Raw genomic sequence first — 26,425 nt, 5'->3', positions numbered from 1 at the left:
GTTTTCACGGACGTTTGTGTAGTGGCATGGTTGTTTTGGACCTTGCGCCATTCCAAGAGAAGGAGTTACTTACCCAGGTGCGAAGCCAATGGGTTGAATGGCTGCTACCCCAGCAGCACTGCTCGTAAAGGTAGTCGTGACCTGTTAATCCATGGAGAAGATGGTCTTAAACAGGGTAAGAAGCAGAAATCGAACTGAAATCGTGCTCAGCCTCAGCAATTCTTCGCTTGGCTTACAGCAAAGATGTAACGACACAGCAATCTAAAGTATACCGCTCTGGTATACAAACTCAATGTTCAATGAAGAAATGCTGGGTTCTTACCGCTTGAACAACTTGCTGGAAAAGTGCCGTGGAAGCGCTGGAATTGGCGTTCAGAAGGGCGACATCGTACGAAGTTGTGATGCAGATGGAGACGACAATTTGCTGGCTGGTACCAACTATATCAAAGGAAAAAATCGGGACGGTTTCAAACATGACACCAATCCAGCAAGAATCAGCAGAAGGTAAGATTCTTTGAGATATGTAGAATCCCATGCATCAAAGTACAAGAGTCAGCATCTTACCGTCGCAAAGCATGGTGGGCAGCTTAGTAGTCAAGTCCTGAAGTCTGTCGAAATCATCCAGAGACAGGAGAGTCTTCTCATCTCCTGCGATAGCTAGCAGCTGGTCGCTGTCCAGGTTGGTGCCCACACCAATAGCAATGGTGACGATTCCGGCCTGGCGCATTCTCCGAGCAGGACGCTTGACGTCGTCCTGGGATATGCCGTCGGTGATGACGACGGCTATCTTGGTCACGTCGGCTCGCGCGCCCTTCCTCACGTCGAAGTGCAGACGAGTGGCGAAGTCGATGGCCTTACCCGTCAGCGTGTAGCCGCCCATATACTCAATAGCAGCCACTGCATCTTGCGCATCCTGGAGGTCGTAGAACTGGTCAAGGAAGAATTCTGTGCGCGCTTGGGCTGCATACTGAACGATAGAGACGCGAACGGCGTTTTCTCCGATATCCAAGAAGGCAAGCATCTGCCCGATGAAGGTCTTCATTCGCTCGAAGTTCTCCAAGCCGACGCTACCAGTGCCATCCACAACGAAGACAATGTCTGCTACTGCCGAACATGGAGGAACTAGAGATTGAAAAGAAAGAAGTTACAAGGCAGCCATATCTGCAAGAACATGACAGCAAGAAAAGAATGATGGAGAAAAACGACGTCAGCCCAGCGGCAATAGTAGTGTCAACATACTAGTATCGCCAACGGTAGATGACACTACAGGCAAGTTTCCAAGCTGCACTCCCGCCGCTGTGGTATTGATGATGACTCGGGTGGTGGCGTCGACATTTGCTCCTAGCGTCACCACACTCACGGTCACTGACGTGCTTGTTGCGGACGCTCTGCAAAGAGGAAAGGAAAGGAGAGTATGATGCACGGAACCTTTTTTTCTTGTGTCCAAGGTCTAAAAGCATTGCAAGTAAAGTCGACATCAAAAAGCAGTGCGCTGAGCGACTTGGCTTGGCGTAGATATATATAGATAGGCGAATTAGTTGATGAAAACAAAGCTGAATTACATCAAGACTTTTAATCTTACCCGGGGGCCACTGACGTGATGGACACCGACTGGATGTCTGCTGGGTTGGCCGAAAATACTTGCAGTATCTGAAAAAGATGTCAAGACGGATGCTCTTTACTAGCACAATGGCTATCAAGCACACTCCATCTCCTTATCTTTGGGCTGACTGTCGACCACTTCGGACCGTGCAAAGCTTTCAGTGAAGGAGCTTGAACTATGCAAGAAGGGATGTCCGTGGGAAACATTGCTCAACATCGGCTAAAGACAGATGAACCTACCGCATTTTCGATGGTCACACTCAAGTCGACATAGGTCTGTGACGAGGTATCTTGCAAGTCCTCGGTGTAGGTGAGAGTCAGCTCCACTGTGACAATGATGGTCGTTCTTGTGGCTGTAGCAAGTGGATATGAAAGGGAAGACCAACAAGTTAGCAAAATGGCAGCATGTAAACTTCTCATCTAAGAGTTGAAAGATAGAGAAAAGAAGATTGGCCATGCCATGTAGACTTACCAGCAGATACAACGGTAGTTTGTGCAGGATCAATAGTCAAGTCTCCAAAGTTGACCTGTAGATTCTGGAAGGTGTCGGAAACAGTGTCCAGGGCGAAGGGAGCAACGGCACATTGTACGGTCGAAACTACGCCTTCTCCGCAGCTAGAAGAGAAACGGACATACATTCAAAAGAAGACCTGCCAGGCTCTAAACTACCATATGCCGAGCGTTTTCACGGACGTTTGTGTAGTGGCATGGTTGTTTTGGACCTTGCGCCATTCCAAGAGAAGGAGTTACTTACCCAGGTGCGAAGCCAATGGGTTGAATGGCTGCTACCCCAGCAGCACTGCTCGTAAAGGTAGTCGTGACCTGTTAATCCATGGAGAAGATGGTCTTAAATAGGGTAAGAAGCAGAAATCGAACTGAAATCGTGCTCAGCCTCAGCAATTCTTCGCTTGGCTTACAGCAAAGATGTAACGACACAGCAATCTAAAGTATACCGCTCTGGTATACAAACTCAATGTTCAATGAAGAAATGCTGGGTTCTTACCGCTTGAACAACTTGCTGGAAAAGTGCCGTGGAAGCGCTGGAATTGGCGTTCAGAAGGGCGACATCGTACGAAGTTGTGATACAGATGGAGACGACAATTTGCTGGCTGGTACCAACTATATCAAAGGAAAAAATCGGGACGGTTTCAAACATGACACCAATCCAGCAAGAATCAGCAGAAGGTAAGGTTCTTTGAGATATGTAGAATCCCATGCATCAAAGTACAAGAGTCAGCATCTTACCGTCGCAAAGCATGGTGGGCAGCTTAGTAGTCAAGTCCTGAAGTCTGTCGAAATCATCCAGAGACAGGAGAGTCTTCTCATCTCCTGCGATAGCTAGCAGCTGGTCGCTGTCCAGGTTGGTGCCCACACCAATAGCAATGGTGACGATTCCGGCCTGGCGCATTCTCCGAGCAGGACGCTTGACGTCGTCCTGGGATATGCCGTCGGTGATGACGACGGCTATCTTGGTCACGTCGGCTCGCGCGCCCTTCCTCACGTCGAAGTGCAGACGAGTGGCGAAGTCGATGGCCTTACCCGTCAGCGTGTAGCCGCCCATATACTCAATAGCAGCCACTGCATCTTGCGCATCCTGGAGGTCGTAGAACTGGTCAAGGAAGAATTCTGTGCGCGCTTGGGCTGCATACTGAACGATAGAGACGCGAACGGCGTTTTCTCCGATATCCAAGAAGGCAAGCATCTGCCCGATGAAGGTCTTCATTCGCTCGAAGTTCTCCAAGCCGACGCTACCAGTGCCATCCACAACGAAGACAATGTCTGCTACTGCCGAACATGGAGGAACTAGAGATTGAAAAGAAAGAAGTTACAAGGCAGCCATATCTGCAAGAACATGACAGCAAGAAAAGAATGATGGAGAAAAACGACGTCAGCCCAGCGGCAATAGTAGTGTCAACATACTAGTATCGCCAACGGTAGATGACACTACAGGCAAGTTTCCAAGCTGCACTCCCGCCGCTGTGGTATTGATGATGACTCGGGTGGTGGCGTCGACATTTGCTCCTAGCGTCACCACACTCACGGTCACTGACGTGCTTGTTGCGGACGCTCTGCAAAGAGGAAAAAGGAAAGGAGAGTATGATGCACGGAACCTTTTTTTCTTGTGTCCAAGGTCTAAAAGCATTGCAAGTAAAGTCGACATCAAAAAGCAGTGCGCTGAGCGACTTGGCTTGGCGTAGATATATATAGATAGGCGAACTAGTTGATGAAAACAAAGCTGAATTACATCAAGACTTTTAATCTTACCCGGGGGCCACTGACGTGATGGACACCGACTGGATGTTTGCTGGGTTGGCCGAAAATACTTGCAGTATCTGAAAAAGATGTCAAGACGGATGCTCTTTACTAGCACAATGGCTATCAAGCACACTCAAGCTCCTTATCTTTGGGCTGACTGTCGACCACTTCGGACCGTGCAAAGCTTTCAGTGAAGGAGCTTGAACTATGCAAGAAGGGATGTCCGTGGGAAACATTGCTCAACATCGGCTAAAGACAGATGAACCTACCGCGTTTTCGATGGTCACACTCAAGTCGACATAGGTCTGTGACGAGGTATCTTGCAAGTCCTCGGTGTAGGTGAGAGTCAGCTCCACTGTGATAATGATGGTCGTTCTTGTGGCTGTAGCAAGTGGATATGAAAGGGAAGACCAACAAGTTAGCAAAATGGAAGCATGTAAACTTCTCATCTAAGAGTTGAAAGATAGAGAAAAGAAGATTGGCCATGCCATGTAGACTTACCAGCAGATACAACGGTAGTTTGTGCAGGATCAATAGTCAAGTCTCCAAAGTTGACCTGTAGATTCTGGAAGGTGTCGGAAACAGTGTCCAGGGCGAAGGGAGCAACGGCACATTGTACGGTCGAAACTACGCCTTCTCCGCAGCTAGAAGAGAAACGGATATACATTCAAAAGAAGACCTGTCAGGCTCTAAACTACCATATGCCGAGCGTTTTCACGGACGTTTGTGTAGTGGCATGGTTGTTTTGGACCTTGCGCCATTCCAAGAGAAGGAGTTACTTACCCAGGTGCGAAGCCAATGGGTTGAATGGCTGCTACCCCAGCAGCACTGCTCGTAAAGGTAGTCGTGACCTGTTAATCCATGGAGAAGATGGTCTTAAACAGGGTAAGAAGCAGAAATCGAACTGAAATCGTGCTCAGCCTCAGCAATTCTTCGCTTGGCTTACAGCAAAGATGTAACGACACAGCAATCTAAAGTATACCGCTCTGGTATACAAACTCAATGTTCAATGAAGAAATGCTGGGTTCTTACCGCTTGAACAACTTGCTGGAAAAGTGCCGTGGAAGCGCTGGAATTGGCGTTCAGAAGGGCGACATCGTACGAAGTTGTGATGCAGATGGAGACGACAATTTGCTGGCTGGTACCAACTATATCAAAGGAAAAAATCGGGACGGTTTCAAACATGACACCAATCCAGCAAGAATCAGCAGAAGGTAAGATTCTTTGAGACATGTAGAATCCCATGCATCAAAGTACAAGAGTCAGCATCTTACCGTCGCAAAGCATGGTGGGCAGCTTAGTAGTCAAGTCCTGAAGTCTGTCGAAATCATCCAGAGACAGGAGAGTCTTCTCATCTCCTGCGATAGCTAGCAGCTGGTCGCTATCCAGGTTGGTTCCCACACCAATAGCAATGGTGACGATTCCGGCCTGGCGCATTCTCCGAGCAGGACGCTTGACGTCGTCCTGGGATATGCCGTCGGTGATGACGACGGCTATCTTGGTCACGTCGGCTCGCGCGCCCTTCCTCACGTCGAAGTGCAGACGAGTGGCGAAGTCGATGGCCTTACCCGTCAGCGTGTAGCCGCCCATATACTCAATAGCAGCCACTGCATCTTGCGCATCCTGGAGGTCGTAGAACTGGTCAAGGAAGAATTCTGTGCGCGCTTGGGCTGCATACTGAACGATAGAGACGCGAACGGCGTTTTCTCCGATATCCAAGAAGGCAAGCATCTGCCCGATGAAGGTCTTCATTCGCTCGAAGTTCTCCAAGCCGACGCTACCAGTGCCATCCACAACGAAGACAATGTCTGCTACTGCCGAACATGGAGGAACTAGAGATTGAAAAGAAAGAAGTTACAAGGCAGCCATATCTGCAAGAACATGACAGCAAGAAAAGAATGATGGAGAAAAACGACGTCAGCCCAGCGGCAATAGTAGTGTCAACATACTAGTATCGCCAACGGTAGATGACACTACAGGCAAGTTTCCAAGCTGCACTCCCGCCGCTGTGGTATTGATGATGACTCGGGTGGTGGCGTCGACATTTGCTCCTAGCGTCACCACACTCACGGTCACTGACGTGCTTGTTGCGGACGCTCTGCAAAGAGGAAAGGAAAGGAGAGTATGATGCACGGAACCTTTTTTTCTTGTGTCCAAGGTCTAAAAGCATTGCAAGTAAAGTCGACATCAAAAAGCAGTGCGCTGAGCGACTTGGCTTGGCGTAGATATATATAGATAGGCGAATTAGTTGATGAAAACAAAGCTGAATTACATCAAGACTTTTAATCTTACCCGGGGGCCACTGACGTGATGGACACCGACTGGATGTCTGCTGGGTTGGCCGAAAATACTTGCAGTATCTGAAAAAGATGTCAAGACGGATGCTCTTTACTAGCACAATGGCTATCAAGCACACTCCATCTCCTTATCTTTGGGCTGACTGTCGACCACTTAGGACCGTGCAAAGCTTTCAGTGAAGGAGCTTGAACTATGCAAGAAGGGATGTCCGTGGGAAACATTGCTCAACATCGGCTAAAGACAGATGAACCTACCGCATTTTCGATGGTCACACTCAAGTCGACATAGGTCTGTGACGAGGTATCTTGCAAGTCCTCGGTGTAGGTGAGAGTCAGCTCCACTGTGACAATGATGGTCGTTCTTGTGGCTGTAGCAAGTGGATATGAAAGGGAAGACCAACAAGTTAGCAAAATGGCAGCATGTAAACTTCTCATCTAAGAGTTGAAAGATAGAGAAAAGAAGATTGGCCATGCCATGTAGACTTACCAGCAGATACAACGGTAGTTTGTGCAGGATCAATAGTCAAGTCTCCAAAGTTGACCTGTAGATTCTGGAAGGTGTCGGAAACAGTGTCCAGGGCGAAGGGAGCAACGGCACATTGTACGGTCGAAACTACGCCTTCTCCGCAGCTAGAAGAGAAACGGACATACATTCAAAAGAAGACCTGCCAGGCTCTAAACTACCATATGCCGAGCGTTTTCACGGACGTTTGTGTAGTGGCATGGTTGTTTTGGACCTTGCGCCATTCCAAGAGAAGGAGTTACTTACCCAGGTGCGAAGCCAATGGGTTGAATGGCTGCTACCCCAGCAGCACTGCTCGTAAAGGTAGTCGTGACCTGTTAATCCATGGAGAAGATGGTCTTAAACAGGGTAAGAAGCAGAAATCGAACTGAAATCGTGCTCAGCCTCAGCAATTCTTCGCTTGGCTTACAGCAAAGATGTAACGACACAGCAATCTAAAGTATACCGCTCTGGTATACAAACTCAATGTTCAATGAAGAAATGCTGGGTTCTTACCGCTTGAACAACTTGCTGGAAAAGTGCCGTGGAAGCGCTGGAATTGGCGTTCAGAAGGGCGACATCGTACGAAGTTGTGATACAGATGGAGACGACAATTTGCTGGCTGGTACCAACTATATCAAAGGAAAAAATCGGGACGGTTTCAAACATGACACCAATCCAGCAAGAATCAGCAGAAGGTAAGGTTCTTTGAGATATGTAGAATCCCATGCATCAAAGTACAAGAGTCAGCATCTTACCGTCGCAAAGCATGGTGGGCAGCTTAGTAGTCAAGTCCTGAAGTCTGTCGAAATCATCCAGAGACAGGAGAGTCTTCTCATCTCCTGCGATAGCTAGCAGCTGGTCGCTGTCCAGGTTGGTGCCCACACCAATAGCAATGGTGACGATTCCGGCCTGGCGCATTCTCCGAGCAGGACGCTTGACGTCGTCATGGGATATGCCGTCGGTGATGACGACGGCTATCTTGGTCACGTCGGCTCGCGCGCCCTTCCTCACGTCGAAGTGCAGACGAGTGGCGAAGTCGATGGCCTTACCCGTCAGCGTGTAGCCGCCCATATACTCAATAGCAGCCACTGCATCTTGCGCATCCTGGAGGTCGTAGAACTGGTCAAGGAAGAATTCTGTGCGCGCTTGGGCTGCATACTGAACGATAGAGACGCGAACGGCGTTTTCTCCGATATCCAAGAAGGCAAGCATCTGCCCGATGAAGGTCTTCATTCGCTCGAAGTTCTCCAAGCCGACGCTACCAGTGCCATCCACAACGAAGACAATGTCTGCTACTGCCGAACATGGAGGAACTAGAGATTGAAAAGAAAGAAGTTACAAGGCAGCCATATCTGCAAGAACATGACAGCAAGAAAAGAATGATGGAGAAAAACGACGTCAGCCCAGCGGCAATAGTAGTGTCAACATACTAGTATCGCCAACGGTAGATGACACTACAGGCAAGTTTCCAAGCTGCACTCCCGCCGCTGTGGTATTGATGATGACTCGGGTGGTGGCGTCGACATTTGCTCCTAGCGTCACCACACTCACGGTCACTGACGTGCTTGTTGCGGACGCTCTGCAAAGAGGAAAGGAAAGGAGAGCATGATGCACGGAACCATTTTTCTTGTGTCCAAGGTCTAAAAGCATTGCAAGTAAAGTCGACATCAAAAAGCAGTGCGCTGAGCGACTTGGCTTGGCGTAGATATATATAGATAGGCGAATTAGTTGATGAAAACAAAGCTGAATTACATCAAGACTTTTAATCTTACCCGGGGGCCACTGACGTGATGGACACCGACTGGATGTCTGCTGGGTTGGCCGAAAATACTTGCAGTATCTGAAAAAGATGTCAAGACGGATGCTCTTTACTAGCACAATGGCTATCAAGCACACTCCATCTCCTTATCTTTGGGCTGACTGTCGACCACTTAGGACCGTGCAAAGCTTTCAGTGAAGGAGCTTGAACTATGCAAGAAGGGATGTCCGTGGGAAACATTGCTCAACATCGGCTAAAGACAGATGAACCTACCGCATTTTCGATGGTCACACTCAAGTCGACATAGGTCTGTGACGAGGTATCTTGCAAGTCCTCGGTGTAGGTGAGAGTCAGCTCCACTGTGACAATGATGGTCGTTCTTGTGGCTGTAGCAAGTGGATATGAAAGGGAAGACCAACAAGTTAGCAAAATGGCAGCATGTAAACTTCTCATCTAAGAGTTGAAAGATAGAGAAAAGAAGATTGGCCATGCCATGTAGACTTACCAGCAGATACAACGGTAGTTTGTGCAGGATCAATAGTCAAGTCTCCAAAGTTGACCTGTAGATTCTGGAAGGTGTCGGAAACAGTGTCCAGGGCGAAGGGAGCAACGGCACATTGTACGGTCGAAACTACGCCTTCTCCGCAGCTAGAAGAGAAACGGACATACATTCAAAAGAAGACCTGCCAGGCTCTAAACTACCATATGCCGAGCGTTTTTACGGACGTTTGTGTAGTGGCATGGTTGTTTTGGACCTTGCGCCATTCCAAGAGAAGGAGTTACTTACCCAGGTGCGAAGCCAATGGGCTGAATGGCTGCTACCCCAGCAGCACTGCTCGTAAAGGTAGTCGTGACCTGTTAATCCATGGAGAAGATGGTCTTAAACAGGGTAAGAAGCAGAAATCGAACTGAAATCGTGCTCAGCCTCAGCAATTCTTCGCTTGGCTTACAGCAAAGATGTAACGACACAGCAATCTAAAGTATACCGCTCTGGTATACAAACTCAATGTTCAATGGAGAAATGCTGGGTTCTTACCGCTTGAACAACTTGCTGGAAAAGTGCCGTGGAAGCGCTGGAATTGGCGTTCAGAAGGGCGACATCGTACGAAGTTGTGATGCAGATGGAGACGACAATTTGCTGGCTGGTACCAACTATATCAAAGGAAAAAATCGGGACGGTTTCAAACATGACACCAAGCCAGCAAGAATCAGCAGAAGGTAAGATTCTTTAAGATATGTAGAATCCCATGCATCAAAGTACAAGAGTCAGCATCTTACCGTCGCAAAGCATGGTGGGCAGCTTAGTAGTCAAGTCCTGAAGTCTGTCGAAATCATCCAGAGACAGGAGAGTCTTCTCATCTCCTGCGATAGCTAGCAGCTGGTCGCTATCCAGGTTGGTTCCCACACCAATAGCAATTGTGACGATTCCGGCCTGGCGCATTCTCCGAGCAGGACGCTTGACGTCGTCCTGGGATATGCCGTCGGTGATGACGACGGCTATCTTGGTCACGTCGGCTCGCGCGCCCTTCCTCACGTCGAAGTGCAGACGAGTGGCGAAGTCGATGGCCTTACCCGTCAGCGTGTAGCCGCCCATATACTCAATAGCAGCCACTGCATCTTGCGCATCCTGGAGGTCGTAGAACTGGTCAAGGAAGAATTCTGTGCGCGCTTGGGCTGCATACTGAACGATAGAGACGCGAACGGCGTTTTCTCCGATATCCAAGAAGGCAAGCATCTGCCCGATGAAGGTCTTCATTCGCTCGAAGTTCTCCAAGCCGACGCTACCAGTGCCATCCACAACAAAGACAATGTCTGCTACTGCCGAACATGGAGGAACTAGAGATTGAAAAGAAAGAAGTTACAAGGCAGCCATATCTGCAAGAACATGACAGCAAGAAAAGAATGATGGAGAAAAACGACGTCAGCCCAGCGGCAATAGTAGTGTCAACATACTAGTATCGCCAACGGTAGATGACACTACAGGCAAGTTTCCAAGCTGCACTCCCGCCGCTGTGGTATTGATGATGACTCGGGTGGTGGCGTCGACATTTGCTCCTAGCGTCACCACACTCACGGTCACTGACGTGCTTGTTGCGGACGCTCTGCAAAGAGGAAAGGAAAGGAGAGTATGATGCACGGAACCTTTTTTTCTTGTGTCCAAGGTCTAAAAGCATTGCAAGTAAAGTCGACATCAAAAAGCAGTGCGCTGAGCGACTTGGCTTGGCGTAGATATATATAGATAGGCGAATTAGTTGATGAAAACAAAGCTGAATTACATCAAGACTTTTAATCTTACCCGGGGGCCACTGACGTGATGGACACCGACTGGATGTCTGCTGGGTTGGCCGAAAATACTTGCAGTATCTGAAAAAGATGTCAAGACGGATGCTCTTTACTAGCACAATGGCTATCAAGCACACTCCATCTCCTTATCTTTGGGCTGACTGTCGACCACTTAGGACCGTGCAAAGCTTTCAGTGAAGGAGCTTGAACTATGCAAGAAGGGATGTCCGTGGGAAACATTGCTCAACATCGGCTAAAGACAGATGAACCTACCGCATTTTCGATGGTCACACTCAAGTCGACATAGGTCTGTGACGAGGTATCTTGCAAGTCCTCGGTGTAGGTGAGAGTCAGCTCCACTGTGACAATGATGGTCGTTCTTGTGGCTGTAGCAAGTGGATATGAAAGGGAAGACCAACAAGTTAGCAAAATGGCAGCATGTAAACTTCTCATCTAAGAGTTGAAAGATAGAGAAAAGAAGATTGGCCATGCCATGTAGACTTACCAGCAGATACAACGGTAGTTTGTGCAGGATCAATAGTCAGGTCTCCAAAGTTGACCTGTAGATTCTGGAAGGTGTCGGAAACAGTGTCCAGGGCGAAGGGAGCAACGGCACATTGTACGGTCGAAACTACGCCTTCTCCGCAGCTAGAAGAGAAACGGACATACATTCAAAAGAAGACCTGTCAGGCTCTAAACTACCATATGCCGAGCGTTTTTACGGACGTTTGTGTAGTGGCATGGTTGTTTTGGACCTTGCGCCATTCCAAGAGAAGGAGTTACTTACCCAGGTGCGAAGCCAATGGGTTGAATGGCTGCTACCCCAGCAGCACTGCTCGTAAAGGTAGTCGTGACCTGTTAATCCATGGAGAAGATGGTCTTAAACAGGGTAAGAAGCAGAAATCGAACTGAAATCGTGCTCAGCCTCAGCAATTCTTCGCTTGGCTTACAGCAAAGATGTAACGACACAGCAATCTAAAGTATACCGCTCTGGTATACAAACTCAATGTTCAATGGAGAAATGCTGGGTTCTTACCGCTTGAACAACTTGCTGGAAAAGTGCCGTGGAAGCGCTGGAATTGGCGTTCAGAAGGGCGACATCGTACGAAGTTGTGATGCAGATGGAGACGACAATTTGCTGGCTGGTACCAACTATATCAAAGGAAAAAATCGGGACGGTTTCAAACATGACACCAATCCAGCAAGAATCAGCAGAAGGTAAGGTTCTTTGAGATATGTAGAATCCCATGCATCACAGTACAAGAGTCAGCATCTTACCGTCGCAAAGCATGGTGGGCAGCTTAGTAGTCAAGTCCTGAAGTCTGTCGAAATCATCCAGAGATAGGAGAGTCTTCTCATCTCCTGCGATAGCTAGCAGCTGGTCGCTGTCCAGGTTGGTGCCCACACCAATAGCAATGGTGACGATTCCGGCCTGGCGCATTCTCCGAGCAGGACGCTTGACGTCGTCATGGGATATGCCGTCGGTGATGACGACGGCTATCTTGGTCACGTCGGCTCGCGCGCCCTTCCTCACGTCGAAGTGCAGACGAGTGGCGAAGTCGATGGCCTTACCCGTCAGCGTGTAGCCGCCCATATACTCAATAGCAGCCACTGCATCTTGCGCATCCTGGAGGTCGTAGAACTGGTCAAGGAAGAATTCTGTGCGCGCTTGGGCTGCATACTGAACGATAGAGACGCGAACGGCGTTTTCTCCGATATCCAAGAAGGCAAGCATCTGCCCGATGAAGGTCTTCATTCGCTCGAAGTTCTCCAAGCCGACGCTACCAGTGCCATCCACAACGAAGACAATGTCTGCTACTGCCGAACATGGAGGAACTAGAGATTGAAAAGAAAGAAGTTACAAGGCAGCCATATCTGCAAGAACATGACAGCAAGAAAAGAATGATGGAGAAAAACGACGTCAGCCCAGCGGCAATAGTAGTGTCAACATACTAGTATCGCCAACGGTAGATGACACTACAGGCAAGTTTCCAAGCTGCACTCCCGCCGCTGTGGTATTGATGATGACTCGGGTGGTGGCGTCGACATTTGCTCCTAGCGTCACCACACTCACGGTCACTGACGTGCTTGTTGCGGACGCTCTGCAAAGAGGAAAGGAAAGGAGAGTATGATGCACGGAACCTTTTTTTCTTGTGTCCAAGGTCTAAAAGCATTGCAAGTAAAGTCGACATCAAAAAGCAGTGCGCTGAGCGACTTGGCTTGGCGTAGATATATATAGATAGGCGAATTAGTGGATGAAAACAAAGCTGAATTACATCAAGACTTTTAATCTTACCCGGGGGCCACTGACGTGATGGACACCGACTGGATGTCTGCTGGGTTGGCCGAAAATACTTGCAGTATCTGAAAAAGATGTCAAGACGGATGCTCTTTACTAGCACAATGGCTATCAAGCACACTCAAGCTCCTTATCTTTGGGCTGACTGTCGACCACTTAGGACCGTGCAAAGCTTTCAGTGAAGGAGCTTGAACTATGCAAGAAGGGATGTCCGTGGGAAACATTGCTCAACATCGGCTAAAGACAGATGAACCTACCGCATTTTCGATGGTCACACTCAAGTCGACATAGGTCTGTGACGAGGTATCTTGCAAGTCCTCGGTGTAGGTGAGAGTCAGCTCCACTGTGACAATGATGGTCGTTCTTGTGGCTGTAGCAAGTGGATATGAAAGGGAAGACCAACAAGTTAGCAAAATGGCAGCATGTAAACTTCTCATCTAAGAGTTGAAAGATAGAGAAAAGAAGATTGGCCATGCCATGTAGACTTACCAGCAGATACAACGGTAGTTTGTGCAGGATCAATAGTCAAGTCTCCAAAGTTGACCTGTAGATTCTGGAAGGTGTCGGAAACAGTGTCCAGGGCGAAGGGAGCAACGGCACATTGTACGGTCGAAACTACGCCTTCTCCGCAGCTAGAAGAGAAACGGACATACATTCAAAAGAAGACCTGCCAGGCTCTAAACTACCATATGCCGAGCGTTTTCACGGACGTTTGTGTAGTGGCATGGTTGTTTTGGACCTTGCGCCATTCCAAGAGAAGGAGTTACTTACCCAGGTGCGAAGCCAATGGGTTGAATGGCTGCTACCCCAGCAGCACTGCTCGTAAAGGTAGTCGTGACCTGTTAATCCATGGAGAAGATGGTCTTAAACAGGGTAAGAAGCAGAAATCGAACTGAAATCGTGCTCAGCCTCAGCAATTCTTCGCTTGGCTTACAGCAAAGATGTAACGACACAGCAATCTAAAGTATACCGCTCTGGTATACAAACTCAATGTTCAATGGAGAAATGCTGGGTTCTTACCGCTTGAACAACTTGCTGGAAAAGTGCCGTGGAAGCGCTGGAATTGGCGTTCAGAAGGGCGACATCGTACGAAGTTGTGATGCAGATGGAGACGACAATTTGCTGGCTGGTACCAACTATATCAAAGGCAAAAATCGGGACGGTTTCAAACATGACACCAAGCCAGCAAGAATCAGCAGAAGGTAAGATTCTTTGAGATATGTAGAATCCCATGCATCAAAGTACAAGAGTCAGCATCTTACCGTCGCAAAGCATGGTGGGCAGCTTAGTAGTCAAGTCCTGAAGTCTGTCGAAATCATCCAGAGACAGGAGAGTCTTCTCATCTCCTGCGATAGCTAGCAGCTGGTCGCTATCCAGGTTGGTTCCCACACCAATAGCAATGGTGACGATTCCGGCCTGGCGCATCCTCCGAGCAGGACGCTTGACGTCGTCATGGGATATGCCGTCGGTGATGACGACGGCTATCTTGGTCACGTCGGCTCGCGCGCCCTTCCTCACGTCGAAGTGCAGACGAGTGGCGAAGTCGATGGCCTTACCCGTCAGCGTGTAGCCGCCCATATACTCAATAGCAGCCACTGCATCTTGCGCATCCTGGAGGTCGTAGAACTGGTCAAGGAAGAATTCTGTGCGCGCTTGGGCTGCATACTGAACGATAGAGACGCGAACGGCGTTTTCTCCGATATCCAAGAAGGCAAGCATCTGCCCGATGAAGGTCTTCATTCGCTCGAAGTTCTCCAAGCCGACGCTACCAGTGCCATCCACAACGAAGACAATGTCTGCTACTGCCGAACATGGAGGAACTAGAGATTGAAAAGAAAGAAGTTACAAGGCAGCCATATCTGCAAGAACATGACAGCAAGAAAAGAATGATGGAGAAAAACGACGTCAGCCCAGCGGCAATAGTGGTGTCAACATACTAGTATCGCCAACGGTAGATGACACTACAGGCAAGTTTCCAAGCTGCACTCCCGCCGCTGTGGTATTGATGATGACTCGGGTGGTGGCGTCGACATTTGCTCCTAGCGTCACCACACTCACGGTCACTGACGTGCTTGTTGCGGACGCTCTGCAAAGAGGAAAGGAAAGGAGAGTATGATGCACGGAACCTTTTTTTTGTCTCCAAGGTCTAAAAGCATTGCAAGTAAAGTCGACATCAAAAAGTAGTGCGCTGAGCGACTTGGCTTGGCGTAGATATATATAGATAGGCGAATTAGTGGATGAAAACAAAGCTGAATTACATCAAGACTTTTAATCTTACCCGGGGGCCACTGACGTGATGGACACCGACTGGATGTCTGCTGGGTTGGCCGAAAATACTTGCAGTATCTGAAAAAGATGTCAAGACGGATGCTCTTTACTAGCACAATGGCTATCAAGCACACTCAAGCTCCTTATCTTTGGGCTGACTGTCGACCACTTCGGACCGTGCAAAGCTTTCAGTGAAGGAGCTTGAACTATGCAAGAAGGGATGTCCGTGGGAAACATGGCTCAACATCGGCTAAAGACAGATGAACCTACCGCATTTTCGATGGTCACACTCAAGTTGACATAGGTCTGTGACGAGGTATCTTGCAAGTCCTCGGTGTAGGTCAGAGTCAGCTCCACTGTGATAATGATGGTCGTTCTTGTGGCTGCAGCAAGTGGATATGAAAGGGAAGACCAACAAGTTAGCAAAATGGCAGCATGTAAACTTCTCATCTAAGAGTTGAAAGATAGAGAAAAGAAGATTGGCCATGCCATGTAGACTTACCAGCAGATACAACGGTAGTTTGTGCAGGATCAATAGTCAAGTCTCCAAAGTTGACCTGTAGATTCTGGAAGGTGTCGGAAACAGTGTCCAGGGCGAAGGGAGCAACGGCACATTGTACGGTCGAAACTATGCCTCCTCCGCAGCTAGAAGAGAAACGGATATACGTTCAAAAGAAGACCTGTCAGGCTCTAAACTACCATATGCCGACCGTTTTTACGGACGTTTGTGTAGTGGCATGGGTGTTTTGGACCTTGCGCCATTCCAAGAGAAGGAGTTACTTACCCAGGTGCGAAGCCAATGGGTTGAATGGCTGCTACCCCAGCAGCACTGCTCGTAAAGGTAGTCGTGACCTGTTAATCCATGGAGAAGATGGTCTTAAACAGGGTAAGAAGCAGAAATCGAACTGAAATCGTGCTCAGCCTCAGCAATTCTTCGCTTGGCTTACAGCAAAGATGTAACGACACAGCAATCTAAAGTATACCGCTCTGGTATACAAACTCAATGTTCAATGGAGAAATGCTGGGTTCTTACCGCTTGAACAACTTGCTGGAAAAGTGCCGTGGAAGCGCTGGAATTGGCGTTCAGAAGGGCGACATCGTACGAAGTTGTGATGCAGATGGAGACGACAATTTGCTGGCTGGTACCAACTATATCAAAGGAAAAAATCGGGACGGTTTCAAACATGACACCAAGCCAGCAAGAATCAGCAGAAGGTAAGATTCTTTGAGATATGTAGAATCCCATGCATCAAAGTACAAGAGTCAGCATCTTACCGTCGCAAAGCATGGTGGGCAGCTTAGTAGTCAAGTCCTGAAGTCTGTCGAAATCATCCAGAGACAGGAGAGTCTTCTCATCTCCTGCGATAGCTAGCAGCTGGTCGCTGTCCAGGTTGGTTCCCACACCAATAGCAATGGTGACGATTCCGGCCTGGCGCATCCTCCGAGCAGGACGCTTGACGTCGTCATGGGATATGCCGTCGGTGATGACGACGGCTATCTTGGTCACGTCGGCTCGCGCGCCCTTCCTCACGTCGAAGTGCAGACGAGTGGCGAAGTCGATGGCCTTACCCGTCAGCGTGTAGCCGCCCATATACTCAATAGCAGCCACTGCATCTTGCGCATCCTGGAGGTCGTAGAACTGGTCAAGGAAGAATTCTGTGCGCGCTTGGGCTGCATACTGAACGATAGAGACGCGAACGGCGTTTTCTCCGATATCCAAGAAGGCAAGCATCTGCCCGATGAAGGTCTTCATTCGCTCGAAGTTCTCCAAGCCGACGCTACCAGTGCCATCCACAACGAAGACAATGTCTGCTACTGCCGAACATGGAGGAACTAGAGATTGAAAAGAAACAAGTTGTAAAAAAATCTACCAGGAAGATGACAAAAAATATGTCCAGCGGTAATAAGCTGAGTCAACATACTTATATCTCCGACAGTAGATGACACTACAGGCAAGTTTCCAAGCTGCACTCCCGCCGCTGTGGTATTGATGATGACTCGGGTGGTGGCGTCGACATTTGCACCTAGCACCACTACAATCACAGTCACTGACGTGCTTGTTGCGGTTAGTCTAAAGAAATAAGAAGGACAGTAGCATGATTGATATTAACTTTCTTCGAGGTCATTTTACGTGACGATTTAAAACCACATCAAATGGAGTGCACTGCCTAGACTTAGGTCTGACTAGACTAAGAAATATATGATTACTAGAGTTTCTTTGCCAAATGATTTTAACCCTTTCGATTGATGTATTATGAGTGTTTATTTATTATTCAAATAAGGTCCTCGGGGCTCAACACTTATTCTAAGCCCCAAGAGCTACCTACCACTACAAATCACCACTTTGGCATGTCAATAACATACAGGAAGTCCCGACTTATGCTGTTCATCCACACGCACACACACACACACACACACACACACACAGACACACACACACATACATACATACATACATACATGCAAACTTTGCCGAAAACAAAACCATCTTGGCGACGGTAATTTGCATCACAGCAAGTCTTATAATCTTACCCGGGGACCACCGACGTGATGGACACCGACTGGATGTCTGCTGGGTTGGCAGTAAATACTTGCAGTATCTGAAAAAGATTGAACAAGGTTATTGACGAAACCGTTGATTTGCACATTAGGGGTATTATTGAGGTTCTTCTGTGTCAGTTGCAAAGAGTGTGCAAATCAAAATTTTACATTGTAAAATAAAGACCCGATACATACCGCATTTTCGATAGTGACACTCAAGTTGGTATAGGACATTGACGAAACATCCCGATATTCCACCGTGTAGGTGAGATTGAGTTCCAACGAGAGGATAATACGTCTCCTTGTGGCTGCAGGCAAAAGGCAATGATCAGATGTAAGGCATAATGAATACATGAATGACTGGAATGACAATTTCATTTTGAGGCATTGAGGTGGGCATGTGATGCAACATTATCACTGTTTAGATTTGAGCTAAAGTCATTGCATCAATGCAATCTCCAATGAAAATGTTGAAAATATCCCTTTTTATCAAAGTGCAATACTTGTTGATGTAATACAGTAATAACAGTAATAACAGTCATAAGAAAAGTACTTCGTTCCAGTGAAAAGAAACTTACCACCATCTGTTATAGTTGTTAATGATGGATTGATTTGAAGGGCTCCTAGTGTTGACGGGAGATTGGTGATAGTGGCTTCAACCGTATTGACAGCAAACGGCTGTGCTGCAAGTTGCAGTGATACGGCAACTGCTCCGAAAGGCCTTCATTGATTAAAGAATCGTTAACAGTGAGATTTCGTTGCAAGACATATCGGTAACACTTATAGAACCAGATCTGAACACGTCAATCTTATCACACATATAAATCAATATGTAAAGCTAACATTTCTTCGGTTGAAACTGGTTGCAAGCTAGTACACAAAACCCAAACCAAAGTGAATAGGGCTTTTCATTCTGGCTTTCCTGAGGATGGATTTAGAGGAATTTTGCGACGAAGTCGAGGGAATCAATGAGATAGTGAGCTTTGAATTCGGAAAATTCCTCGAAATCCGTCCTCATGAAAGCCAGAGCCAAAATCCTCGTTCATACCGAATGGGAAATGCCGAGACCTGACGTCACATATTGTGACCTTACGATTGATTAATTCAATCATCAGGCGAATAGCCGTCAGAAGGGCCCAAGTTACAAATGATGGGAGAACTCTGAACTATATATGACGGACTTGTGTAAAACAAGTGGGGACTTGACTTTGGGGTATATTTAGCAAAGTATAGTAGATTTGTCAATTTCAAGTTTAGACTCCCTTTAAAGACGCAAGCAAGGTTTGCCCCCGAGGTTAGCCCAGGGAACAATAAGCTGTAAGATTTGTAGCAAACCGAACGAACGTGGCGTAGGTTTAGAAGAATAAAAACTCAATGGACTTTAACTTTGATGGAACGATATTTTGTTGTTTTGTTTCGTTGATACTGAAACATGCTTTCATAAATGGATAATTTTGATAAAATTAACTGGGTTTTGTCTTTTTTTCATCTGACCTGGGAATGGAGAATCGTTTATGCTGAATCCGTCAATGATGAATATGCCATAATACGACTTTTTATGTTGTTGTTAAAAGACAATGCCACCTTATTGTCATTGATGTGTTGTTGGAAAGCATGTAATTTAAGACACAGCCAACATAAAAAAACATGTGTAAATTTATGTCAGACGATTATTAGCATAATTCGTTTAACATACACCTGTACTTATTTTTCTGTGATAGTTTAGAGCAGTTGTAAAAAAAAGCAATATCAATGAGGTATACTTACCCTGGTTTGAAGGATATTGGCTGCAGGACCAACAGCCCATTTGTGGTGCCACTTATAGTATTTAACTACGGAAAGTAAGAAATATGATAACAAACATGAAGTGAGTCTGGTGAACGGATATTCTTCTTTGGCTAATACATAAGAATTGAAAAACAAACGCACAGCAATTACAACCACTGTACAAATCTAACAAATCCTAATCATACCCTCTATTCTATTTTTAGAAATGGCAATTACATGCTATCAAACTAGAGAAAGGAAAGGAAGAAGAAAAACAGGGAAAGACGCTGTTAGAATCGCAATGCTCGCACGCCTTTATGCTCGCGCCCAGAGCTCTGCTCACGCCATTGCATGGTATAAACGCAATCATTGAAACTTGGTGTGGCTCATGTCCCGGAAGCATTGTCGAGGTTCGTGTGCGCAAAATACATATCAAATATCATCGTACAAATTCACCTGTAACCAAAGAAGACATGCCAGGAATGAAAAGGGTACCCGAAAAACGAATTAGCATCTACAAAACTTAAGTAGTCAAAGTTTGCGGTGTATTGAAATCACAAAATGTGTACTATATTATGCAAGTGAGATAACAAAATTGCAACCGGTGTTTTACACGTACCCACGTTGTAAAGATAGCAATGAAGTTGAGTCTGTTTCAAGAAATAAACCATGTCATTGTAATGACACTCATAACTCTCAAACGTAATAACTACGTGAACATCATTCATACACTGAACAATAAGTCTGTAGGTCATAGAAACTCAACAATCAGTATATTACTTACAGCAGACTGGATCTCAGCAAACAGACCAAAACTCAGCGTGGAGTTTGCATCAAGAAGTTCCACGCTGTATCGCTGAGATGTGATTATCAAGGACACAACGGACAAAAGGCTGGAACCAACTATGGAAGAGAAAGACACATTGTGTAACCGCATCAACAGTGGGAAAGTGCTTAGAAAAGCAAAAAAAAGAGCGATCGTGAAAGAATTCTTTTAACATCTCGCAACGATGAGTTACCAAAATTTCCAGCACCATTCAATCGCTAGCTTTCAAACCGTCCAGTTGCGCCATGATAGACAAAAACAAATAGGTTTCACAACATTACACGAAGAAGAAGCATGTAACACAAAGGCGGACTAGTAGAACGTGTGTATATTCTTGTTTATCATACATTGAAAACATAGCATCATCAACAAACATGTAAACATGTGCGATAATATACAATAACAAATATGAAATATAAAAGATAATATTGCCATCGCCATAGTCACCATGTCTCTAAAGGTACAGAGTGGGGCCTGAATCATGACGTCAAAGTATGCCCAACCATCCACACCCTGTAAAACTAGAGTTCCACGACCTCATACCGTCGCCGAATAATATCAAAATCACCGACATTTGCTAATATGGCGTTATATAGCAATTTCTCATCAATAATTCAATGTAGGTCTTCATTTGCCGAAATGATATTTATCGATATTCCCCTCTTTTCCAGTAACATATGCCACATGTTTGAATGTCGATGATGGTTAGACACCCAGGTATCAAATACGATCATAGAAACCAGTTACTCATTGACAAGCAACTGGATAGAATTTGAAAACACAGTGTATCTATATACAATCAACTATACACATTAGCTCTTGAGCATCATTGAGGCCCATTATCGAGCTTGACATTCCTCTTCGACGCCCATACCAATCCACTGAATACCATGCACAGCCGTCAACAGCTACTCGAGTTATGCTGTCCACATACAAACTCACACACATACAAAGCCCGCTGCAGTACTGTAGGAAAGCGCCAAATGAAACATATCGAACTTGACCTTCGTTACCACAACCGCGTCTCACCTAACAAAAATTAGGAGGATCCATCAACGATTCAGTCACTTTTTTGCCTACATACAAACACATGCAAAGTCCGCTGCAGTACAGTTGGAAAACGTCAGGTAAATGATTTTTAAACTTGACCTTCCAGATCCTTTGCATAACCACTACACACATACCACAAATCATGAAGATCCATCAAAGGTTTCTCAAGTTTACTCTTGACATACATTCAGACCCATCCCACAGCTGGCGTAACCGAAAAAAACACAGTAATCGTCTCGGCAAGGATAATAATTAAAAAAAAATGCTTTTCGATTGAGTAGATCATGATCCCCAAACAATCGATAAAAACAAACCTTCACAGACTTGGTTTGGTAATTGAGTTCTAAGGCCTTCAAGCTTGGTAAAGTCGTCCAGAACAAACTGGTTTAGTTGCGATCCAGAAATAACGTCCAGCTGATCGCGGTCAAGATTGCTTCCGATACCCACGGCGTAAGTGATGATTGCCACCTGGCGCATTCTCTGAGCCGGACCGGCAGGATCATCATATGATATGCCATCGGTCAAGATAATGGCTACTCTCTTCACTCCTTCACGAGCACCGTTTCTGGCAGAGAAGGCAAACTTTGTGGCATAGTCGATGGCTGCCCCTGTCCGAGTATAGCCGCCGGGATATGCGATGCCAGCGACCGCATCTTCCAGCGATCCTTGATCATCAAAGGCGTCCAAGCTGATGGCCAGCTCTGCTCGGCTGGAGTAGACGACCACACCGATGCGAGTTGCCTCCGGCCCAATGTCAAAGTCGCTGATCATCTTCTGCACGAAGGTCTTCATCCTCTCAAAGTTATCGGCTCCCACGCTACCAGTACCGTCCAAGACGAAGACAAGATCCACTTGGACGCTGCAAACTGGAGCTGAAGTAGAGAGTCGAGAGAATGAATTGGCATCTTATGCACATGCCAGAAAGGTATCCAAGAAAAGCAAGGAACCGATGATGCACTTGTCCTCATTGCTTTAGCTTTGCCCTACCTCCCCTATTGTCACGGACGAAGCAGAATTGATCGCAAAGTTTACCTGTTAATGCTACTTGCGAAGTATTGATGGAAGCACCACCAAGTATTTGGCCAGGCGCGGTGATGTTGATCAGCCTTGCTTGGACGTTCGATACCCCAGGTGTCGTGGTCACTACCTCAACGTCGACTGTAGTAGTTGCTGCTGTCGAACTGTCAAATAGATCACAAGAATTACCTGCAAATCTCTCATGCATATCTTCATGGAAACGTACCTAATGCATGCAGAGTTTGCAGATGAAAGCTACGCAGTCAGTTGGAATGGAAAGTACGTCATTCCTTTAATTTCATCAATATCAAGACCACATCCACAACCGTTGCAAATCGCCCTTCTAACTTACCCCGGCAGTATCTGTGCCACTCGCAGAGAGACGATGTCTACGGTCCCCGGGCTTACAGAGAACTGATTCAGCACCTACGAAACACAAACAGCGGAACAAAGAGTCAAGTTCATCGTCAAGGAATATACGAGCCACGTATGATTGGGCTCGTCGAAGGCAAGAACTCTCTGCCCACGCAAAGGACTTGAAATGGAACAGACGTCATCGCAAACTTATCCCTCATCCCTCCCTCCCTCCCTTCCTCCCTCCCTTCCTTCCACCCAAAGTCCAGATCGACAGCAGTAGCTTACCTGGTATTGCAGCTGAGGAATTAAGGCGTTGTATGCATCAGACCCACGGACTTGATACTCTACTGTGTAGGCCACATTCACAGATAGCCGGGCAAAGATCACGGAGGTACCTGTTCAAGAAGAAACACGGACTTTTAGCTTTGTGCTCTCCTTACAGACACTTTGACAACGACAATTCAACGAAAAGATCATGACAGTCTTGTACTGTTGGAGCGATGGCTCTACCATTAGCCTCTTCATATTCCATCTGCCCACAACTATGGTTGGGATTAGCTAGGGGACACACGAGACTTCAAACACAAGAAGTTGAGAAACAAATAAAAGAAAGCCCAGCTTTTACTTACGTGCAGTGATAACGCTTGTGAGTGTCGGGTCGATAGTTAGGTTGTTGAGTTGTGCTGGTGCGCTCATTAGACCAGTTCTGACGGTGGTCGAAGCAAATGCTGGCACCGATCCCAAACACATGGCCACGACGGAATCGTCAGCAGGTCTGAAAGTTTGCAACAAGAGTCAAGACGGCCCATCATCTCTTGTCCTCGAAAACACATCGGTCATGAAATGCAGTGGAAACCGACTAAGACACAAGCTGCTTCTTACTTACCCAGGCGCAAGAGACACCAGAGGTGCGCTGAATCCAGGGACTCCAGGGAAGTAGCCGGCAAACTGAAAAGATTGCACAGCAGTGTTCACATCGTTACTTCTAGAAATTGTCATCGAATACTCCTACAAATCAAATACACGCGTGCCCGTTGAAGACGAGTCGAGAATAAGACCAAGAAACAACTTACGGCACGGTTGATTTGGTAAAACACGCTCTGGAATGCTGTAGAGTTGCCGTTCAACAGAGAAACATCGAACCGCCTTGATGTGATGACGATTCTGATGAGAATCTGTTCACTGGTAGCGGCTGTGGAAAGAAGGACACAAAGACGGTCAAACATGCATCGCAACGACTGACCTTTTCCTCAATCATTGGCGAGAAAAGATCCACCTTTGGAAACCTTCTTTTCCGAGACCAAGCTACAGGCAATTCCGACTTCATACTAACCGTCACAGATTTGGTTGGGCAGGACGGTTCGCAGGTTGTTTAGCTTGCTGAAGTCGTCCAGTACCACCAGGTTCTCTGGTACTCCGGCGATAACGTCCAGCTGATCGCGGTCAAGATTGCTTCCGATACCCACGCCGTAGGTGATGATTGCCGCCTTGCGCATACTCTGAGCCGGCTCCGAAGGGTCATCATATGATATGCCATCGGTCAAGATGATGGCTACTCTCTTCACACCTTCCCGGGCACCGTTTCTGGTAGAGAAGGCAAACTTTGTGGTGTAGTCGATGGCTGCCCCTGTCCGAGTGTAACCGCCGGGATATGCGATGCCAGCGACCGCATCTTGCAGCGATCCTTGATCATCAAAGGCGTCCAAGCTGATGGCCAGCTCTGCTCGGCTGGAGTAGACGACCACACCGATGCGAGTTGCCTCCGGCCCAATGTCAAAGTCGCTGATCATCTTCTGCACAAAGGTCTTCATCCTCTCAAAGTTATCGGCTCCCACGCTACCAGTACCGTCCAAGACGAAGACAAGATCCACTTGGACGCTGCAAACTGGAGCTGAAGTAGAGAGTCGAGAGAATGAATTGGCATCTTATGCACATGCCAGAAAGGTATCCAAGAAAAGCAAGGAACCGATGATGCACTTGTCCTCATTGCTTTAGCTTTGCCCTACCTCCCCTATTGTCACGGACGAAGCAGAATTGATCGCAAAGTTTACCTGTTAATGCTACTTGCGAAGTATTGATGGAAGCACCACCAAGTATTTGGCCAGGCGCGGTGATGTTGATCAGCCTTGCTTGGACGTTCGATACCCCAGGTGTCGTGGTCACTACCTCAACGTCGACTGTAGTAGTTGCTGCTGTCGAACTGTCAAATAGATCACAAGAATTACCTGCAAATCTCTCATGCATATCTTCATGGAAACGTACCTAATGCATGCAGAGTTTGCAGATGAAAGCTACGCAGTCAGTTGGAATGGAAAGTACGTCATTCCTTTAATTTCATCAATATCAAGACCACATCCACAACCGTTGCAAATCGCCCTTCTAACTTACCCCGGCAGTATCTGTGCCACTCGCAGAGAGACGATGTCTACGGTCCCCGGGCTTACAGAGAACTGATTCAGCACCTACGAAACACAAACAGCGGAACAAAGAGTCAAGTTCATCGTCAAGGAATATACGAGCCACGTATGATTGGGCTCGTCGAAGGCAAGAACTCTCTGCCCACGCAAAGGACTTGAAATGGAACAGACGTCATCGCAAACTTATCCCTCATCCCTCCCTCCCTTCCTTCCTCCCTCCCTTCCTTCCTTCCACCCAAAGTCCAGATCGACAGCAGTAGCTTACCTGGTATTGCAGCTGAGGAATTAAGGCGTTGTATGCATCAGACCCACGGACTTGATACTCTACTGTGTAGGCCACATTCACAGATAGCCGGGCAAAGATCACGGAGGTACCTGTTCAAGAAGAAACACGGACTTTTAGCTTTGTGCTCTCCTTACAGACACTTTGACAACGACAATTCAACGAAAAGATCATGACAGTCTTGTACTGTTGGAGCGATGGCTCTACCATTAGCCTCTTCATATTCCATCTGCCCACAACTATGGTTGGGATTAGGGGACACACGAGACTTCAAACACAAGAAGTTGAGAAACAAATAAAAGAAAGCCCAGCTTTTACTTACGTGCAGCGATAACGCTTGTGAGTGTCGGGTCGATAGTTAGGTTGTTGAGTTGTGCTGGTGCGCTCATTAGACCAGTTCTGACGGTGGTCGAAGCAAATGCTGGCACCGATCCCAAACACATGGCCACGACGGAATCGTCAGCAGGTCTGAAAGTTTGCAACAAGAGTCAAGACGACCCATCATCTCTTGTCCTCGAAAACACGTCGGTCATGAAATGCAGTGGAAACCGACTAAGACACAAGCTGCTTCTTACTTACCCAGGCGCAAGAGACACCAGAGGTGCGCTGAATCCAGGGACTCCAGGGAAGTAGCCGGCAAACTGAAAAGATTGCACAGCAGTGTTCACATCGTTACTTCCAGAAAGTGTCATCGAATACTCCTACAAATCAAATACACGCGTGCCCGTTTAAGACGAGTCGAGAATAAGACCAAGAAACAACTTACGGCACGGTTGATTTGGTAAAACACGCTCTGGAATGCTGTAGAGTTGCCGTTCAACAGAGAAACATCGAACCGCCTTGATGTGATGACGATTCTGATGAGAATCTGTTCACTGGTAGCGGCTGTGGAAAGAAG

The 26,425-nt window shown here is 47.1% G+C and overlaps 4 protein-coding genes across 4 annotated transcripts in view; all 4 read right to left on the bottom strand.

Moving 5' to 3' along the window:
* Nucleotides 1-538: 538 nt before the first annotated feature.
* LOC136422460 (collagen alpha-1(XII) chain-like) lies at nt 539-3,424 on the bottom strand. The gene is made up of 8 exons (XM_066410233.1): nt 2,848-3,424; nt 2,606-2,721; nt 2,357-2,424; nt 2,075-2,217; nt 1,843-1,955; nt 1,583-1,650; nt 1,240-1,388; nt 539-1,122 (listed from the first exon to the last, which is right to left on the bottom strand). The coding sequence occupies exons 1-8, from the start codon at nt 3,323-3,325 to the stop codon at nt 539-541; spliced, it is 1,719 nt and encodes a 572-aa protein (XP_066266330.1). The 5' UTR covers nt 3,326-3,424.
* A 1,682-nt stretch (nt 3,425-5,106) lies between these two features.
* Nucleotides 5,107-8,872, bottom strand: LOC136422459 (cartilage matrix protein-like). The gene is made up of 11 exons (XM_066410232.1): nt 8,693-8,872; nt 8,433-8,500; nt 8,091-8,239; nt 7,416-7,973; nt 7,174-7,289; nt 6,925-6,992; nt 6,643-6,785; nt 6,411-6,523; nt 6,151-6,218; nt 5,808-5,956; nt 5,107-5,690 (listed from the first exon to the last, which is right to left on the bottom strand). Exons 1-11 carry the CDS (start codon nt 8,870-8,872, stop codon nt 5,107-5,109), a joined length of 2,196 nt encoding a protein of 731 aa, XP_066266329.1.
* A 799-nt stretch (nt 8,873-9,671) lies between these two features.
* The window catches only part of LOC136422458 (collagen alpha-3(VI) chain-like), a 73,052-nt gene continuing 56,298 nt past the window's right edge, over nt 9,672-26,425 (bottom strand). The window contains exons 17-40 of the mRNA XM_066410231.1: nt 19,578-19,642; nt 18,389-18,531; nt 18,006-18,118; nt 17,802-17,869; nt 17,192-17,340; nt 16,545-17,102; nt 16,054-16,121; nt 15,280-15,347; nt 14,939-15,087; nt 14,264-14,821; nt 14,022-14,137; nt 13,773-13,840; nt 13,491-13,633; nt 13,259-13,371; nt 12,999-13,066; nt 12,656-12,804; nt 11,981-12,538; nt 11,739-11,854; nt 11,490-11,557; nt 11,208-11,350; nt 10,976-11,088; nt 10,716-10,783; nt 10,373-10,521; nt 9,672-10,255 (exon numbers count right to left, since the gene is read on the bottom strand). Of these exons, the coding sequence (XP_066266328.1) occupies nt 9,672-10,255; nt 10,373-10,521; nt 10,716-10,783; nt 10,976-11,088; nt 11,208-11,350; nt 11,490-11,557; nt 11,739-11,854; nt 11,981-12,538; nt 12,656-12,804; nt 12,999-13,066; nt 13,259-13,371; nt 13,491-13,633; nt 13,773-13,840; nt 14,022-14,137; nt 14,264-14,821; nt 14,939-15,087; nt 15,280-15,347; nt 16,054-16,121; nt 16,545-17,102; nt 17,192-17,340; nt 17,802-17,869; nt 18,006-18,118; nt 18,389-18,531; nt 19,578-19,642 (4,395 nt within the window). The remainder of the gene's footprint in view (nt 10,256-10,372; nt 10,522-10,715; nt 10,784-10,975; nt 11,089-11,207; nt 11,351-11,489; nt 11,558-11,738; nt 11,855-11,980; nt 12,539-12,655; nt 12,805-12,998; nt 13,067-13,258; nt 13,372-13,490; nt 13,634-13,772; nt 13,841-14,021; nt 14,138-14,263; nt 14,822-14,938; nt 15,088-15,279; nt 15,348-16,053; nt 16,122-16,544; nt 17,103-17,191; nt 17,341-17,801; nt 17,870-18,005; nt 18,119-18,388; nt 18,532-19,577; nt 19,643-26,425) is intronic.
* Nucleotides 21,413-26,407, bottom strand: LOC136423268 (cartilage matrix protein-like). Its single transcript, XM_066411389.1, has 15 exons — nt 26,294-26,407; nt 26,107-26,168; nt 25,850-25,995; nt 25,510-25,619; nt 25,216-25,289; nt 24,879-25,027; nt 24,161-24,718; nt 23,901-24,019; nt 23,714-23,775; nt 23,457-23,602; nt 23,113-23,222; nt 22,823-22,896; nt 22,486-22,634; nt 21,768-22,325; nt 21,413-21,432 (listed from the first exon to the last, which is right to left on the bottom strand). Exons 3-15 carry the CDS (start codon nt 25,968-25,970, stop codon nt 21,413-21,415), a joined length of 2,250 nt encoding a protein of 749 aa, XP_066267486.1. The 5' UTR covers nt 25,971-25,995; nt 26,107-26,168; nt 26,294-26,407.

Source organism: Branchiostoma lanceolatum, chromosome 17 (assembly GCF_035083965.1).
Source record: "Branchiostoma lanceolatum isolate klBraLanc5 chromosome 17, klBraLanc5.hap2, whole genome shotgun sequence".
Classification (NCBI taxonomy): Eukaryota; Metazoa; Chordata; class Leptocardii; order Amphioxiformes; family Branchiostomatidae; genus Branchiostoma; species Branchiostoma lanceolatum.
The sequence above is the reverse complement of the archived record's forward strand: the minus strand, read 5'-3'. Positions and strand labels throughout refer to the sequence as shown.